Genomic DNA, 18444 nt, shown 5'->3' with positions numbered 1-18444 from the left:
ACCATTTTACATCAGTGTGCAAAAAAATCAGAAAGAATCAATCGAGAGAAATGCTCATATTGTCGCTTTTTAGAGAACCTTGGCATTTATTTTTATGTCAAAAATCGGAAAAAACTAATGAAGCAATTTCACGCAGTCCAAAATACCCCATTTTTAGGCAGTTTTTTAACCAAATTTGCCCCCCAATTTTTTTCTTCGAAAATTGGGCTCTGTCACTTTTTGGGTACTGTCATTTTTACATCACTATGCAAAAACCCTGAAAAACCTTATGGGCCAATCCCGAGAAAAGCTGGTAACAGACGGGAACAAAGGTTAAATTAAAGGACTTCCGAGGTAGGTCCAAAAAGGAGTCTTACACAACACAATAGACCAGATTCCTCTTTAATGCAACAAACAACAACAACATTTTTACATTTTTCATAAGAGTAATTCTACACTACGTGTTTTCAATACCGTCGTCGAAAAGACTTTTCACTTTATGTTCGTTTCCAGTCTCCTCGAAGACTAACCGCATCGCCTAGAGACAATAAGTGTTAGGCGAGCATCATCTTAAACGGCCTCGCCAAACATTTCGATGTTTTTCTATATACAGAAGAGCTTCTTAAACTCAAACCTCTATAACTGGAATGTCTCCTTAACTCGAACAAATTTGCGTTCCCCGTGCGTGTTCGAGTTATGGAGACTCGACTATTTATGAATATTGCCCTTATGAAATAGACTCGACTATATAAAAAAATTACACATGAAAGTTAAAAAAATCTCCACCACACAAATTATACCTGTGATACTCCCCCATCCGTTCTTATCAGAGTCACTTGTCGTAAGCCGCTGTTTATAGAGATACGGCAGACGTTCCTGTAAGCCACGGCTCTGATAATCCCAGTTATTGAATTTCTTTAATAAAGTGACGTCAGTTTGATATCGATCGGTCGATGATAAGGAGTAAGTGCTTGGCGCTTTCCAAATTCCACCCCAATGACCTGAAAATCAAAAAAAGAAAGACTTGGATGGTGCGATAAAATCTTTCCTAGCCTCGCTGGAAAATTATCAGAAAACAAGAAAGTCTAGTCTAAAGACTTGGCTTGTTTTACGAAGGATTGCGAACATCATGGAAGAATTGAATTTAGTTCAAAGCTACAATTTATACACACCCCTTCTCACAGACCCGGTAGCATTTATTCAGCCAGTGGGGATAAAAATAACGGACTGAAACTCGATGGGGATTTGTATTCCAATATTTTGTATGCCTGGGGATTTCAATTATTTTGTTTTCAAAGCAGAAAATTCAGTGGGGATGGGAAAAATAGCAAAATGTTTTGCAGTGAGGATTAGTTTATTTGATTAGTTTCAGTAGGGACAAAAATTGGAGGATAATTTTCGAACGGGAACGATTTTTTGGACAATTTTTTCATTGGGAAGGGTTCCCAGTGGGTCTGTGAGAAGGGGGTGTATTTATTAAGCCCGTTACACGTAAAGGAGATTATACGTTGGTTCTTTGTCGGTTGATAAAAGGCTATTAAAACGGTGACATTTGAGTGCAAATTATGTCTAGCTATTTTTGTAATTGATGTCTTTTTTGTCGAATAGGTTGCAAGCATTCCTTTGGATATTCTTACATTACATATTTTTTTAATGCATAGAGGCATCGAACGTATCAAAAGAAATTCAAAGCTCGCCCGATTAAGTAAGACTTTTTAGTAGGAACTCAGGTTTGCTTTGAACATTCTAAAGCTAAGGGGACACGGAAAAAAACCTTCTCGCGATTGCAAAAAAAATATTTAATCAGATATCGCTATTTTTCAACATTTTCCGCTAGATGTTTTTCTGTTGCTGAAACAAAAAAATATCAAACCAGTATGATATTTTTTTTGTTGCAGAACCAAATTTTAATGTTGCAATTGAGAATTATACAAAAACCCTCGTGTCCCCTCACCTTGAAACATTTTTTTAATTCTAACCAATCAAATTCGTTATACGAATAAACACAAATTAAAATCATCGGCCATCTTGAATCACTGTCACACGTGTTCAAAATTTAATTTCATAAATTTAGTTTCATGTGCTAGGCCCATGCAACACGGAATCAATTTTCATGCGAATGCAACAAATTTTTCTTTATTGCAATCGCACAAAAATTGTTTCCGTGTCCCCGATGCTTAACTATCAGTATTGAAGATTTCTAGCCCTCTTATATTAGACTGGCACGCCAGTCGGGCTGGAACGGTATCACGCGGGAAAAGTGAGCGTAGGAGTTAGGTAAGCGTAGGAAGAAATTTTGTCGGCGGCGAGGGCTGAAAGCCCGACTGGAGCGAAACCCCAGGAAGGAAAAAACGGCTAAGCTGAAGCCCCAATCTTACAACGCCAGATTTCGGCGTTGTAGAAATGAATGAACTTTGAGAAATTCGTGAAATGAGAAATGAAAACTTCCGTCAAAGTCGCAGATCGTGTTGTTTTGATTTTTGAGGAGGGAGTGATTGGAAAAAATAATGGCTGACTTCTAGTGGAAATTTTTATTTGAAAAGATTTTGTTTTGTTTCTTGTTTCTTATTGATGAGTCTCTTATTTGTGTATATGTGGCTTTTCTTCATGGTTCTCTGCATGCAAAATTCTTTGGCTCATTTTTGATTGTTTTTTGTTTTGATTTGAGAGGCAAGAGAAGATGGAAAATCTTGTAACATCAGTTATCAGAACTTGTTGACTTGTTATCTTTTCCTATTCATAACTCATTCAATTTTAGGAATGGAGTATTCAGATTGCAAACACTATGGACTGTGAGTTTTTTTTTTCATTTCAGCTTTCTTTTTCCTAGGTTTGCAGGTGGTAATCAAAGGGATAACCCAGGTACAGTAGCTAACAATTATTTACTGACATTCAAACACATAAGACGTTTTAATTTTCCAGGACTCACAAGTCAAAGGTTCTTTATCAAAAATATATGGTTGTTGGACTACCAGAGACTACTACACGACACTGACACAATGTCGTGTGTATTGGAAGTGCTACAAACTTTTGTGAATATCTACCTGGTTATCCCTTTGAGTTAATACGTACTGTATCTATCCCTATGATAAAATTACACAGTTTTGAGTAGAAATAAAGTTATGGTAAAGCGGCACTGACAAATTTCTCCAAAAAATATTTTCTTTCAAATTATGAAATATTAAAAGTCTTCTTACATCTAAAAATGATTAAATTTTTTCGCCATGCTTATGTTTTACTCAATTCTAGTATTTTTTCCAAAACTTATATATACTTACGTAGAGGGAAATTTAGCACAATTTATGGAGAAAATTAAGAATTCTCAGTTTGGCAACAAAAATTTCTCAAACGTACTGTACACATAGTACCTATTATAACTTTAAACATTTACATATTTTTAAATTGCCAGATTAGTGTGGCAAGAAAACTCATTTTTTTCATTCAGCCATAAATCTTCAAGTGTGAAGTTAATTTTATAGTACACATACTTACAATTTACAGAAAAATGGGTGATAAGTATATGTCACATGTTCAACAACCCATTTTTTCCACAGCTTACTTGTTCAACAAATTCTTGTCAAATTGAATGTCGAACAAGTGGGTTGTGGAACAAATGGGTGCCAAAATGATCGACAACCCAGTTTATTGACAATCCACTTGTTCGACAATCTATATAGTTGTTCAACAGACCAGTTGTTTGAGAGAAGAGTGTCGAACAAGTGGTCGTCGAACAACCATGCAGTCGAGCAAATGGGTGTCGAACTAATAACTGTCAAACAACCGGTCTAACAAATGTACCGTCGGAAGTATACTGTCGAACAAGTGGGATTTCCCCAAAATTATAGTTGTACGTAGATGAAAATTTGTCAGAATTTATATTACGGTGAAAATTCAGAATTCTCAGTTTGACAACAAAAATTTCTCAAATAGTAGGTAACTTTAATTTAAATAATTATATTAAATTGTAAAATTAGTGTGGCAAGAAAACTCCCAAAAAAATTTAGCCATAAATCTTAGAGTGTAAGGTTAATTTTTCAGCATTTTTGGTGTGTTTTTGGTGTGACAAGAAAATTCTTCAGCACATAGCCACAGTCTATAGAAAAAGGTCAGAATTTACAATAAATTCTCTTCTCATGACAAAAATACTGCATTTTTCTAAAATCATGAATACGTGTACCCAAAAACTTTTCTGTCACCATATAAACTCTGGATTTTCTATCAGAGCTATCTTATCACAGCACTAAATTCTGCAAATTTCAATTTTTCACAAATTAAATTTGTACATGACAGATGTTACATTTTTCATTCGACAGACTGAAATACTTAATTATAATAATACACTTATAATAATAATTATGCACCAATGTGTCATTGTTTTGAGGTTGGAGTTTTAGTTATTCAACATATGACATCTTAACTATTAAAAGTAAGTACTTTTCTGTAAGTTTTCCATTTAATTTTCTATGTGTACGTGTAATTTTCCTGTGCTTGGCTGGTACGTTACATGCTGACAGGTTGTTTTTTGTAGCAGTGAGTCTGTTGAAGAGGGTCGGACTGTCAGACAGCAGCCTGGCAGTAATGACATTGAGAGTGATGAGAGGGATAATCTTTGGAGTTTCTTTAAACTAACCAGGAAACGCTGTTTATTCTCACGATAACCTAAAAATAGTTTTCAAACCGTACCAAAAAAATTTTTGGTACGGCTTGAAAACCTGTGTTAGGTTATCGTGAGATATTAAAAGTGTCAGAATTATTGATTATTATGATATGTTATTATTCTTAAAATAGTGTCAAAATTTTTTCAAAAAGGTTATTTTGTTGGGTACTTTTGAGCAGAGTTCCTGCCTGGTTAGTGTTAATACTGTTGTATTCATAGAAAAGTGTTGGAGGGGTTCACTTAGCCACAATGAGACTAGAGTAATCAAGTTCCTTAACAAGTAGTCTGTAAGTACTAAAATAAAAAGCAAAAAGTATTTAGGTGGAACCAAATTAGACTGTTAGAAAAAATATTTCTTACCTTGAATGAAAGAGGCTAGCAAAAAGCCCCAAAAGCACGTAACATATACCACCAACCTGCATAAGGAAAACTGAATAATCCTTGTATACTTTTGATGATTGTAGAAAACTGAAGCTAAATTGCAAATACTTACCTTTCTAAGAATGTATGAATAACAAAAACAACTAAAGATGTAAAAGTTTCAAAACTTGAAAGGTGGCTCCTCCACCACCCAAAATTCAAAACAAAGTGGTCTGTCGGCTTTTCTCCCTCCAAAATTTAGGAAAGCACTCCTCCGTTCTCACAACCTCCAAAATGAAGCCGTGGCAGAATGTTCTAGTCTGTATATCAGCAGCCTCTCACCAACTTTTGCTCGCTCTCCTACGCAGCTCCTATTCTAGCAAACGCCCGCCGCCTTTATGTTCCCGCCCTCTGACATGATTAATTTACAGACTAGTTTGCTAGTCTATCTTATATACGCGAGAATTAAATAAAACTTAGCCCCAGAAACAAGTATATATTCCATGACGTTAACCATTAAATTTTGTTTTGAAAAGATATTTTCTTAAGCCAGAAAACGGAAAGTTTATTATAAGCACACGCGATTTGAGACTCACCTTTTAGACAAAAAGTCGCTGGAGAATTTTTGAGGTGGGTATCAAGCAATAGATTTCACTTTGAAGAAAACAATGTCTTAAAATCTTGTCATTTGTTGAAGGATTGCCAAGTTTACAGGCCAAATATTTTCTTATACCGATGTCAGAAACAATCTCGTCTCATCTAATTTCTTACACTGAAATGAGCCAATAAGACTTCACCAATGGACAAAAGAGCTAATTAAAAATGCATGATATATGAGATTATGAGCATGCATACCTAGTAACTTTTTTAATCGTAGGGCGAGTTTGGTTATAATAACACACATTTCCTGTTTTTCTTGATACCGTGGGCCCCCCAGTGGTTTGCGTGAATGCGTGAATGGGCTTTTTCACTTGCGTGAATGCATGAAAATTAAAGAAAAACTGCGTGAATGCGTGAATTGGAAAGCTTTGCGTGAACAAAAATTGCGTGAATTGCGAAAAAACACTGCGCGAATGCGTGAATTTGGGGAAAAAATTTGCGTGATTGCGTGATTTGAAGGTCCGCTGGGGGGCCTCTACCATGACTACACACGGATTGTAAGCTTAAAAGTCATGGTTAAATTATAATCAGTTTGTTGTCATTGTAATGAAATTGATCATGTGCAACCGATTTCTGAACTGTCTTTTAATTATTTGTTTTGATAATAAACATTAGGTTGCATTCCTTTGGTTAGTTTCATATTACATTTTTGTAAAAATGCGTAGGGTTTTCGGTTTTGCTCTGAGAGGCGTTTTATTTTGAACGTAGAAAGAGAAAGATATAGTTTGTTGAATCAAGGTTTGAGTTTTCCTCAAATTCGCATCAAAATGGAAAACAATCTACAAAATGTTGTCATCAAAAACATTGTAGATGATATGAGAGAGCATAATGCGCATGGTGAAAGAAGATTGGACGAACACAACGCACAAGGTGCACGAGAGGATGATAATCACCAAGCTATTGCTGTACCACAAGTAAAAGGAAACGATGGTGGACATGTGCAGGAGAGAATGAAATTATTAAAGGAAGAACTTGAGAAGACGAGGAGAGAAAATGAGCTTGAGAAATTGAAATTCGAAAAGGACCAACTCAAAAGTGAGAAAGAAAATGAAGGCTTGAAAGCTACTGTGGACAAAATGAAACTTGAAAACGAACAAGTAAAAAAGATTTTGAGATGGAGAAGCTGAAAGCTGAAGTTGCTTTGTTAAAAACTGAAAAACAATTTGGTTTGGATAAGAAAATATTCTCAGATCAAAATTCAAAGCTTGAGAATGAGTTGAAAGCTGTCAAGATCGAAAAGGAAAAACTTGTGGAAGAGAATAAAAGTTTGAGGGACGAGTTGTTGAGATCGAAGAACTGCAAAACAAAAACATTAAAGAACAATCAGATAAGTTACAACTCGACAAAGCTGTCATGGACGGAAAACATCAAACACTTCAAAACGAAAATGAAAAGATTGAAAACCAGTTGAGAGCGTCACAATTAGAAACGGCAGTATTGAAAAAAGATTTTGAAAAGCTAAGTACAGAATTAAAAGACGAAAAAGAAAACAAGAAAATGCTACAAGGAAAATTGAACGACCTCCAGGAAGCATACGATAGGCTACAAAAGGAGAGACAAGATTTGAAAAATGATAAAAACGCGAACGAACAGACAGCTCTTGTACCTGTGAAGGAAAAAGTATTGGAAGAAATCGACTTCAGTCACATGGCTACACAAGAAGTATTACTTCATGGTTTATCCATGCTTCTCGAATCCAAATTTTGTTCGAATTATGAGAAATGGTATAATGCTATGCAACTAAAGATCGCTCCTGGTGAAAGTGTTTGTTCGGGGAATAATTTGATCATTAAAAATGAAGCTTCAATGTTTACAGGTTTATTAGGGATTCACGCTAAAATTGACATCAAGGAATACGTCATCGACCGACGAGAATGGAGCAACAGAAAGGTGACACGTATGAAGCTTCTTCATCCAAAGGATAATTCAAGACCAATAAGGTTGAAATATCATAAGGGACAAAATGTATGGCTGCTTGATTATTCCCGATGTGACGAAGAGTATATCTTCAAAGATGTTATTTACAGTTACCTTATCTTCGTTACGAAAACATAAATTATTCTGCACAGAACTGTTTGTCCTCCCCTTACGAAATATATTCTGCGCAGAACTGATTGTCCACCCCTTTCCCGTTACGAAAGCATGAAATATTCTCCACAGAACTTTCTATTCACCCATTTCCCCATACAAATGTTGAACGTCCAAAAATTCAACTCCAACATTGGTTTTAAGGAGAGAGGTTGCCGATGGAAAAGGGGATATCGGACATCAGTTCGGACCACGATTTGTAGTTTATAAAGTAGAATTTAAAAAAAATCAATTATCTTACTACACCGGGCACAAGTCTTTTTTTAATACTAAGAATATACCATTTGAGAATATTCATGATGAGATTGGCCAACAAATTCAGAATATGCTAAGAATATCACACAATCATGAATTTTGGAAACCAAACCTAAGAATACATAATCATTCATTATATTCCTTCTTTAGCAGAAAGAAATCTTTCGTCTTTTATTTCATAAGATTAGACCTTTGTAGTTTAATCGGCTTTTATGCGGGAAAGCAGAAATAAAAATTCGACGTTACCTCGAGTGTGCGCTTCTAGTTTATATTCGAAGGTCGGTTGGGAAATCAAATAACTTCTTTTAATAGCATCAGCGTTTTTCAACATTGAATAATCTTTACTCAATGATGGATTCTGTGCATCACGTGATAAAACATTAGCCTCTGACCAATCATTCATGTGAGATGAGACAAGTAGAGTCCAGCCTCCTCCATCTGACGTCATATCACAGTAGGCTGGAAACGCAGCCTGGTCGTCACTAGGCTTGATGTTGTAGACGCCATCATAGACAGGTCGTTTTTTTTCTTCAAGAATTAGTTTAGTTGCAAGGCAGGATCTACCAACTAAAATATTAGAAAATATATAGAGTAAGAAACTTAAAATTCACAAACTAAATCAATGGCAAATAGGTTCAACAACATTAACCCTTCCGTTATCGTTAGTTAATAAAAAAACACACTAGCAGTCAAGATTTAGAAAGGATAATCAACATTTAAACAGAATTCTGAGGAGGAGCTACGAGGTTTTTTAGGAATTTATGTAGATAAATTCCTTCTAAACCAACCAGAAACCTTTATTTATCAGCCCCCGTTTTGCAACACACGAGGAAAAGATGTATTAACCAATGAGTGGTGAAAATGATAATCATTCTTTAAGGAAAGGCTGTTGATTTATTACCAGACTAGCACTGAAATACAAAAGGGCGCAAAAAAGACGCCTCTGATTACTAATTTCGACGCCCCTATTCTTTTTTACAACTTAGAATTGGCAGTTTTCATCGAAAAGGAGAAAAAAATACCCAAAAGTTTTCGTGCTCGTTTCGCTCGCCTAATTTTAACATATATATTTTTGAAAGGGGGCGCCAAAATCACCTTCTTTCTTATGAAGTTAAATTAGTTAACAAACCTGGACAAGCGTCAGTGTTACAATTTCTCGATTCAATTAAAGCACCGTTACACATTGTGCCGCCATGTTTAGGAACAGGTGTATTACATTGCCGGTACCGAGACTGCGATCCCCCATCGCAACCTTTACTGCATCTGTCCCATTCAGACCATTTGCTAAAACCACCATTGATAGGGGTGTAAGCTATAAAAAATGACAGTATAAAATTTTCAAATGTTTTAAAAATAATATTGTCGAAGATGGCCGCCCCACTTTTTTGCTAAGAAAAAAAAAAACCAACCAACCATGGTGGCGCCTCCTTAGACACTTACTATTTGGCCCCTCCACTTTCAAAATTGATTCGCCGGCCCTGTCAGAGGGTAATTTAGCAAATAGTCAAATATATTTTTTTAAGTAAAGTAAGTGATCTGTTGGTTGTATTAGAAGATAAAAATACGCAGACTTTATCCTTTTTTCCCATGACGTTAATTATTTTAGAACGCCATGTTGCAGAACTATGAGATGCTTAAATGATGCCCCACAAATTCTCAGCTAAAACCGAGACTTGAATCTGAAAACCTTTGCTTTAACTGTAGGTTGGGTGTCCTACAAACTCTAAACTCTAAATAATCTACCCGCCTAATACGCACATGTAAACCGTAAAGAAGATTAGGCCCGAGTTTACCAGGGTTAACGATGTCTGATGCAATTTGGCGTTCCCAGAAAAAAAATGTGTGGCATGTTAAGTATGGATGTTACCTTTTTCGCAACCAGTGGCTGGGTTTAATAAACCTTCGCATTGACAAACACCGTCTAATCGACATACCTTTGATAAAGAAAATTGAAAAATATAAATGTACAATACATACAATATAATGCTTTAAAAATATAATGACACTAATGGAGTCTAACATGTGGAAAGGCAGTATGGGAATTTAGAAACCTTTTCGGTGAAATCAATGCTTTTTCCACTCGACAGCCAAAGAAGGCGTCGTGTCGTCACTAAATAATGAAATCAACTTTAAAATCAATAATTTCTTTTACTTGAAAGAATTTTACAAGGTTCATCTGAGAAGTTACACAACGTTGTTTCAATCTATCTCATGTTCACAACGTCCATATAACGTTATAGATGAACGTTGAAACAACGTAGTGTGGACTTACTCCCTTGCCATTGCATTCCTTTCCATTGACTTTTATGCATTCTTTGAATCCGTGTTCTTGGGCTGTTTTACATTGTTGTTTCATACAGAACTATAATAAGGAAAAATTATACATGTTTTTTCATAAGAACAAACTACTATATGTACATAAGGTTTTAATGAGCAAATCGTTAAGAACAAGGTAAGAACATTTTAAGACTTTGCAGACTCTAAAACACTCGATTTCTTAGGAAAATGAACAAAAGTAGTCACAAAATGGTGAAAATATTAAGAACATTGTAGGCTTAAAACTCAATAAGTTAAGAACATGTGAAGGCTTAAAAGAATTTGGATGTTCTTGTGAAAACAAAAAAAAGAATTACCTTGTTGGGAGCACACATGGTACCATCTTCAACCATCCCAAGACCAACTTGATCGGTTTCTGTTATTGATGCACCACTAGTAAAAAAAATCAAAACATAGTTTAGCCAAAACCCAGGGAAGGGGGGTACTAGGGTTGTCAGCTGATAGGGGGTGCCGCCCGACTTTCGATCCTTGGCCCCTTACCGGGACTAAAAAGGAGAAAAAAAAGGAAAACTTTGTGAATTTTACAACCCTTATTGGGACCAATTTGACCAATTTTGACCAAATTTTGAAGACCAAAAGTAGACTCTAGTCTACAGTATCTTTTACATACCTACAAATTATCTTACCTACAGATGTGAGTGTCAACATCAAATTTCTGATAAACTGTACCATAATCAATATAATATGGTTTATCATCTGGGGATCGGCATTGAATCTGACCACATTTGATATTTTCCGTTGCACATGATGTATTCGATGTTGATGAACATGTTCCAAAGCCTTTAGCCTCTGTGTTTAATTTGTTCCAACAAACATCAGAGGCTGTACGTGAGTCAGCATTCCAAAGTGATTGACATTGATGATTTAGGGTCTTCTGGCACTTTCCATTGTAGCAGACACTATTATCATCCTAACAAAAAACGGGAATTTAAACGTGAAATTGAATAGAATACGACGAAATAGCAAGTCTCTTAGAAAGGGTATCAAAGAATGAAAACTAAAAAGGATTAAAAAGTTTTTATCTCCGGTAATAAAACAATTTCAGATAAATATAAATACATTTCAAAAAATAATAAGAAATCGGTGGGGGTTGGGAAAATGCGAAACTCTGTTCCCTGAACGCCATGAAGATTTTTTTGTAAAATAGCATGAATGTAAGTGTCGTTCAATATTTTAATTATTTCACTTCTTCTAGTGGAAGATTTATGTTTTGAACTTCTCAATAACTGCTAACATTGGGCTTCTGCTCATCCTCTAGCGAGAATGTTTCTTATTATAATTTTGGTTTATATTCTAACTCGCATTCGAGTTACTGTAACTTAGAAACTCGCCAAAAAGGAACAATCTACCACCATAATGAACCACCGTAGCGGGAAGGCAAGCAATACACTATTAAGCAGACCTATATAGGAAGTATCTTTATAGAGGTCTGCGATTCAGACTACTGGAACATTACCTGATGATCGTTTAAGCGCGAAACAGCCTGTGTAGCATGTTTTATTTTTTAAAGAAAAATAAATTCTACCAAATGGAACAAAAATTTTTCAGGCAATTCGAGATTGAATTACAGATTTGTTCAGCTGGTCTATATTTTATACACATACCTTCCAAGAAGAAGCATGGGCATCTTTGAAAGGTGTCCAGTGTTTATCGTCATCAGAGTAGTACATATGATAGCCTGTGACCCAATTCCAATAATTACCACATTGAATGCCCATTTCTGTGATTTTGACTTGCTTGCCAAAATCAACTTTCAACCAGCCACCGATACCTAAGTATATGACGGTTGAAATGAAATCGAGCTTTTTTTAGCCTTGACATATTGATCTCTGTCTGAGAAATTGACCTTCAAATAATAACCAGAAATTATTCACTTTAGACTTTTGTTTCGTAAATTTGGGCTATTCCAGGAGCAGTCTGTACCTCTATTTTGAGGAAGAGGGAGGAGTTTGGAAAACAAAAGAATCCATAGGGGTCTGGTTTTCGAGTTCAAGAACCCAGGTGAGTAAAATAGAGTTAAAAAGGTAGGGTAGAGCAAAATAGGATGGAAAATCCAGGATGTTCAGTAAAACGAGGTCAAAAATCCAGGGTGGTTAGTAAAACGAGGTCGAAAATCCAGGGTGATCCAAAAAATGAGAAAAAGAATCCAAGGTCTTCAAACCAGAAGATAGCAATGGGTTTTTCTAGAAAAAAAACAATTACCCCCCGTTGAGGAGGACTAGCCCTTTGTGACTTTGAAATGCTGCAATCCCCTGGAATTCCAGGCAATTTTTGGTTCAAATTCTGAGCTTTTGTAGTATTTAAAAAGTTCTCTCCATAGAATTTCAGTAACCTTTGACAAATTTTTGTATAATACTATGAAACTCTGCCACATATCAAATCTGACTCCCTCTTCAAAGCCCCAAATATCTCACGAAAAAAAGTTTTTGTACCTCCTTTATGGGGACACCATTTGGAAGCATCATTGATACGAGCATGGAATGCTTCCTCTCCGTTATCATGAGAGCTCGATGAAAAAGCTGAGTTTGGTAAAGCTCCATTGCGAAAACCTTGTGCTAGTTTACAATCTGCAAAAAAGAAGGTAGATTTAAAAAAGTGATAAATAAAGTAAAGGCAAAATGAGTATGAGTTTATTTATAAAACACCCCTGTCTCACAACCCCAGTGAAAGTTTTTCCTACAGCGGGGAAAAAAATTTCGATTGAAATCTCAATAGGGATAAAAATTCTATTGTTCCAAGGTTATAAAATGCAGTGTGGATGGTTTTGGAGTGAAATTTCTGAGCAATGAATTTCGAATTGGGATGAAATCGAGGTCAATTTCTCAGTGATGATGAAATTCTAGGGTATTTTTCCCACCGGGATGAAATTTTTGTCAAACTATCCAATGGAGCTGGGGCCCCAGCGGGTCTGTGACACAGGGGTGTTTAAAAGGAAGAGTCAAATCCCGTCCCCGTGTATCCAAGGCTTTATTCAGATTAAAAACATATTTTTCTTTAAACCATATTTCAATCTTTACTTTTCAAGGCTTTATTCATGTACTGATGGGCACCAGGGAATACTCTGGTAGCGCCATCAGTATGCATAGTATGGATTAGATCTTTTGGTTTTAAGTGACCGGATTTAGAAACTCTTTTCCCACACAGATGTACATACAGATAACTCTTACTAATTTGAAGTCGAACGGGAAGTCAATGTTTTCGAATTCTGAAAAGTATTTTAAGAGGCTTTCCCTTTGAGGCGGACTGAAAATTAGTTCGAATTATAGAAAGATTCAAATGATAGAAATTCGAGTTAGAGAGAGTCCACTGTATCTATGGTAGTAAGTACAACAAATATTTTAAACAGTGCTTTCGTGCAATAGCTAATCTTATAGTAAATTCTTCACTTCAGAAGTCATACTCAAAATAGCAGATAAATTTAAATCCTCAATTCTAACAAAGCCCTCATCTTCCTTTAATAACGGGCTTTAACTAACTAGACAAACCTCTCTTATCCTTTGATGGAGATACAATTAGAGAACGAAACAAAAACTGTAAACTGAAAGCCTGCAAATGAGGCCCAGAAGTTTATTTAACAATTTAACCGCAAAAATACAAAAACGCCACCCCATATGTTATTGCTTTGCTGGAATTCATGTTCTGAACATCTGCAATGACTTTATGCAACCATAGTCCGTATAAAAAATATGATTACCCTTAGTATCAGAGGTTAAGTTTTTAAAGAATATATTAACCTCTGAAGACCAATAATAGAAATTTTATCGCGCATGTGTCAATCTAATCACTGTAGAAAGAAGCAAAGATGAAGAGCAAATATTACCTTATTAATGTCTAGCAGACTGTATCAGTATGCAGGTTACTATTTACGAATTCCCCAGAAACCTCCAAGTGTAATTAAAGTGAGTTTCTTTTGAAAGAAATCTTTTACATGATCCCCAAATGTATAACAGTAATTACTAAACTCTTAATTATGTAAATGTCACTTTAATTGAATCGAAATAATAGACAGACTTTATGTTACGATTCTCTATCACTGACTCTTTTTAAAAAGCATTGATGACTTTTTTTAGTTGTGTTTTCAACGACGGGAATAAAAATAACAACTTTGAACTTCATCCAAGATCTTGGATGGTCGTCATGGTTACTTTTGTCTTCGTTGATTGCGTGCTGAATAGAATCTTGATTCGTCGGCACAGCGTCGATAAATGATTTCGACCTGTGCTTTTCACGGTAGACTATGATATCATAAATAAAGAGACGCAGTAGCTGAAAACATACCAGTGGCAAGTAACACGTGTTTTGAACGATAATCACTCAAGTCACAATTGCTTGAAAGGTAAATCTTTCTCCCTGTTTTGGGCCAACCGCCTTCACTGAGCCAACACTTCTCATTTTGTTTCAATGAGTCAAGCTAAATGGAATCGAATGAAAGAAAAGTAACGATGGGTTATATAGTCGACTCACTCTAAGTCGATTCTCTCAAAACTTCAAACTAAAAAATTGGTCACCTCAGTTGGAAAGTAATGCAAAATAGTCTCTATAATTCGAAGAGAAGTCTAACTCCCTTGAAAAAAATTGAATTAGAGAGGTGCCCCTCTCTAATTCGATTTCCAAGGGAGAAAGTCTTTTTATTCTAATAAAGCCACACAAGGCGAAGACCAGAAGCTTATACTGTTGACGTTAAAAAGTTTTAAAGGTAAAAGAAAACAGTCCAAAGTTTTTGAATCTCAACTTCAATATCTTATAATTTAATTTTACAAGACAAAATATTAAGTTAAATAAGCTCATTTCGAAAACTCTGCAAAAAGACATTTTTAACATGTGCAGGCGTGGAACAAATCGTCGTTGTCCACATGACTAAAGGTTCAATCTCAAAACAAGTGTCTTGGAAAATTGGAAAACTTGCAATTCCTTTGAGATTGGTTTTTTTGTTATATGAAAACATTGACTATCCCTCTATATGAAAAAGGGTAATCTCAATCTCAAAGACGATCACAACATTAAAACTTTAAATTTTGTAAGGTACTGATTTTGAGGTTTAACCTTTAGTCATGTGAACGGTGAAAAATGTTTGTTGCGATCCACAATAGCATCGGGTATCACGAAAAATAATTCGTTTTCAAAAGCCAAAAAAAAACGTACGGTGTACCACAACTAAAAGGTATTTCCAATCAAACACGCAAAAATCGCAAAAGTTCGGATAGTGTTGCGGTACGGCCACTTTCAAATAAGTCAAAACTAAGCTGGCACATAATTTTGGAGCGTTACGTTGAACAATTCTAACGAGCAGCCAGCTTGATCTCAAAATATTCGTTGATTTGTATTTTCAGCTGAGATGTTTTCAAGTGATTGTTTAGCGTACCTTTGGATTATTAGGCGTAAAGGCCGGTCTCCCCTTGCGCGCGCTTCGATCGCACTTTTTCGACTAAAGCTTCCACGCTATTGGTCAAAAGAAAAATGAAGCAACTCCATTGGCGCGATTTGACGTAACGGGTGAAAAAAGTTGAAATGTGTTCAGCTTTTTTTTCGAGCGCGCGCTACATTTTTATGACGCAGTCTTTTTTCCAAGCAAAAAGGACTGAAGCCAAAAAGTGTAATTGCAGCGCGCGTAAATGGAGACCGGCCTTAAGTATATGGTACCATGTTGAAGTACCTGAGTTCGATTAAATTTAGATTCTTCAGCTCCACATGTGGAAGAGACATGCAACCACCCATCAGCATCCTGACAAATCTTTTTACCACTGCAATGATGAATCATGGTACCATCGGATTTGTAGTCAAACAACATTCGATTGTGATTACAATCCAAATCTGTGAAAGGAAAGGAAATAAACATGAATTTTATCTCTTTGAAAGAGGTTAATATTAAAACTTTACTTACTGTTTATGAGGGCAATATCGTAAAATAATTACCCAATGCAGGGGGAGGTACAACCGCACGGTACTAACCCATAGAGTACTAACTCTAATTTCAGAAATATTTGTCTTAGATACCCCCACTTAGGTGCCACCACCCCTTTTTTAGTACCCATAGACTAATCTTTTTCTGTAAATCTTTTGTGACAATTTGATTTTTCAAAATTAGGAAAATATGAACATCGAAAAATAAATTTCCGTTAAATAAAATCTGATTTTTTTCGGGAATGAATTCTGAATTGCCAAGATTGATAGATTTTTGTACCCATTTTACCCACCAAATATCGAAATTCAGTTCAAGGTACTAGCTTGAAATAAGTCAAACGCCCACCCAAACCCCAGAATATAGTACCGGGTACTAACCTTTTTTGCGATTCAAAATTATCACCACCATTCGGCTATCGGCCAGTAAAAAAAGTATTGATCCGATTTTATGGTAGAGGATGATAATAAAGGTATAAGAATACTCCCGTTACGGATACTGATGTACGATACAAATTTGAAACGAAATTCTAAGAACCAATCTAACTAGCGAGTTTATGTACTTGCACTTTTGAGGATGGCAAAGTGACCCGCAGTTATAGATAGATAGAGTCGATTTTATGTGGATAGCCCAGTAATGTAGGACTTTTAGACAGTCTTTCGATTCTTTTCAGGGGTTCCACGGCCAGGCGGCTCTGCTATCTATGAACTGAACGGAACATTGGAAGGAGCGGGGATTCCAACTGCGACTTCCAATCCCTGGCTTGAGACGCTGACGCCTTTGACCACTTGGCCACCGCCCCATAAGATCCGACCCGAAAAACCGAGGACGGTAAAAGTGTTTGTTTACTGTCGACAACATTTGATCACGATGTAAACAAATCAGAAGCGGACCGTCTCCGTCGCAGAAAAACAAATATACATAAACTCGCTAAATTATTCGTACCTCATTGGATATTAAGACAAGGCCAGCCTTTTTTCCCTTAAAGTTGTAGTTTGGCTATTAGTAGTAGCGTAGACAGGAGGGGCGCAAACTTTGTGTAGGAGGGCAGATTTTTATGACACTCTAATTATATTTTTACATTATGAACTATTCACAATATTAAAAGATAATTACTGTGTCATAAAAATCTACTCTCCTACACAAATTTTGCCCCCCCTGGCTACACTACTGTATTAGCACGTAGAAAAAACTTTGACCGTGTTATACGACTTTGCCCCTCGGAAGATAAACCACTGTGCTACACAGAAATATGTTCAAAATTGATATTCAAGAGAGATATTGAAGTAAACACATTTCATAATGGCCTTTGTGGATATAAGACTGGACATAGTCCTTCATTGTCTTACTTGGCATTTGCTTGTAAATCAACTTGGTGCCATCAGGGATCGCTGCACATTCATCATCATTGGTAATATTTGGCGTGATACACATTCGACTGTGATAATACAAATCGACCGTTGAAATAGGTGTTGCCACATTCACTAAACAAAAATGAATCATAGTTATAACCGACGAGCGGCAAATCACTAAAATAAATCTCGTACACAGTTTTATAAATCAAAAATAAATCATAAATCAAAAATAAATCAAAAATGAATCATAAATCATAAATACCTTATTGGTATTAAATTTCGCGGGTTACAACATTTCGCAGGTTCTTGATTTCGCGATTTTTTTGGTCAAATTTCGCCAAATTTAATACCGTTTAAAATTTTCAAAAATACAAAATCAGGAAATTAAATACACGCAAAAAATTTTCAAAAAATCGAAAATATTTATTGTTATACTTAGGTACTATTTTTGTCACTAGTTTTGTTACTATTTTTGGTATTTTTACACCCAATACGTTGTGTTTCAAGCGAAATCTGTCATTTTCTTGCCTTATTCCCACTTTTTGAAAGTGCCCAATTTAGTGAATCCTGAAATTTAATACACGCAAAACAAGTTTCCTCGAAAAAATTTCGCGAATCGCGAAATTTTGTAACCCACGAAATTTAATACCAGTAAGGTAAATCATAAATAAAAAATAAATCAAAAATAAATCATAAATAAATCATAAATAAATCATAAATAAATCATAAATGAATCATAAATCAAAAATAAACCATAAATCTCGTGCACCATTTTTCGAGTGATTTTCCCCTATAATTTATTTATCACGTGATGCGTGATAGGACATAAATCTGAGACGTGACGTCGTGACGAA

At 35.6% G+C, this 18444-nt stretch overlaps 1 protein-coding gene across 1 annotated transcript in view; it reads right to left on the bottom strand.

Annotated features, from left to right (window-relative positions):
- LOC136801050 (uncharacterized) overlaps positions 1 to 18444 on the bottom strand; it is a 66631-nt gene that overhangs the window by 16759 nt on the left and 31428 nt on the right. Inside the window, exons 17-28 of the mRNA XM_067057678.1 lie at positions 17585 to 17719; positions 15990 to 16147; positions 14615 to 14747; positions 12769 to 12903; positions 11941 to 12107; positions 10963 to 11246; positions 10633 to 10708; positions 10272 to 10361; positions 9867 to 9933; positions 9129 to 9311; positions 8246 to 8566; positions 780 to 980 (exon numbers count right to left, since the gene is read on the bottom strand). Coding sequence (XP_066913779.1) covers positions 780 to 980; positions 8246 to 8566; positions 9129 to 9311; positions 9867 to 9933; positions 10272 to 10361; positions 10633 to 10708; positions 10963 to 11246; positions 11941 to 12107; positions 12769 to 12903; positions 14615 to 14747; positions 15990 to 16147; positions 17585 to 17719 — 1950 coding nt within the window. The remainder of the gene's footprint in view (positions 1 to 779; positions 981 to 8245; positions 8567 to 9128; positions 9312 to 9866; positions 9934 to 10271; positions 10362 to 10632; positions 10709 to 10962; positions 11247 to 11940; positions 12108 to 12768; positions 12904 to 14614; positions 14748 to 15989; positions 16148 to 17584; positions 17720 to 18444) is intronic.

The sequence above is a fragment of the Clytia hemisphaerica genome, unplaced genomic scaffold, assembly GCF_902728285.1.
Source record: "Clytia hemisphaerica strain Z4C2 unplaced genomic scaffold, Clytia hemisphaerica genome assembly, whole genome shotgun sequence".
In the NCBI taxonomy this organism is placed as follows: domain Eukaryota; kingdom Metazoa; phylum Cnidaria; class Hydrozoa; order Leptothecata; family Clytiidae; genus Clytia; species Clytia hemisphaerica.
The sequence above is the reverse complement of the archived record's forward strand: the minus strand, read 5'-3'. Positions and strand labels throughout refer to the sequence as shown.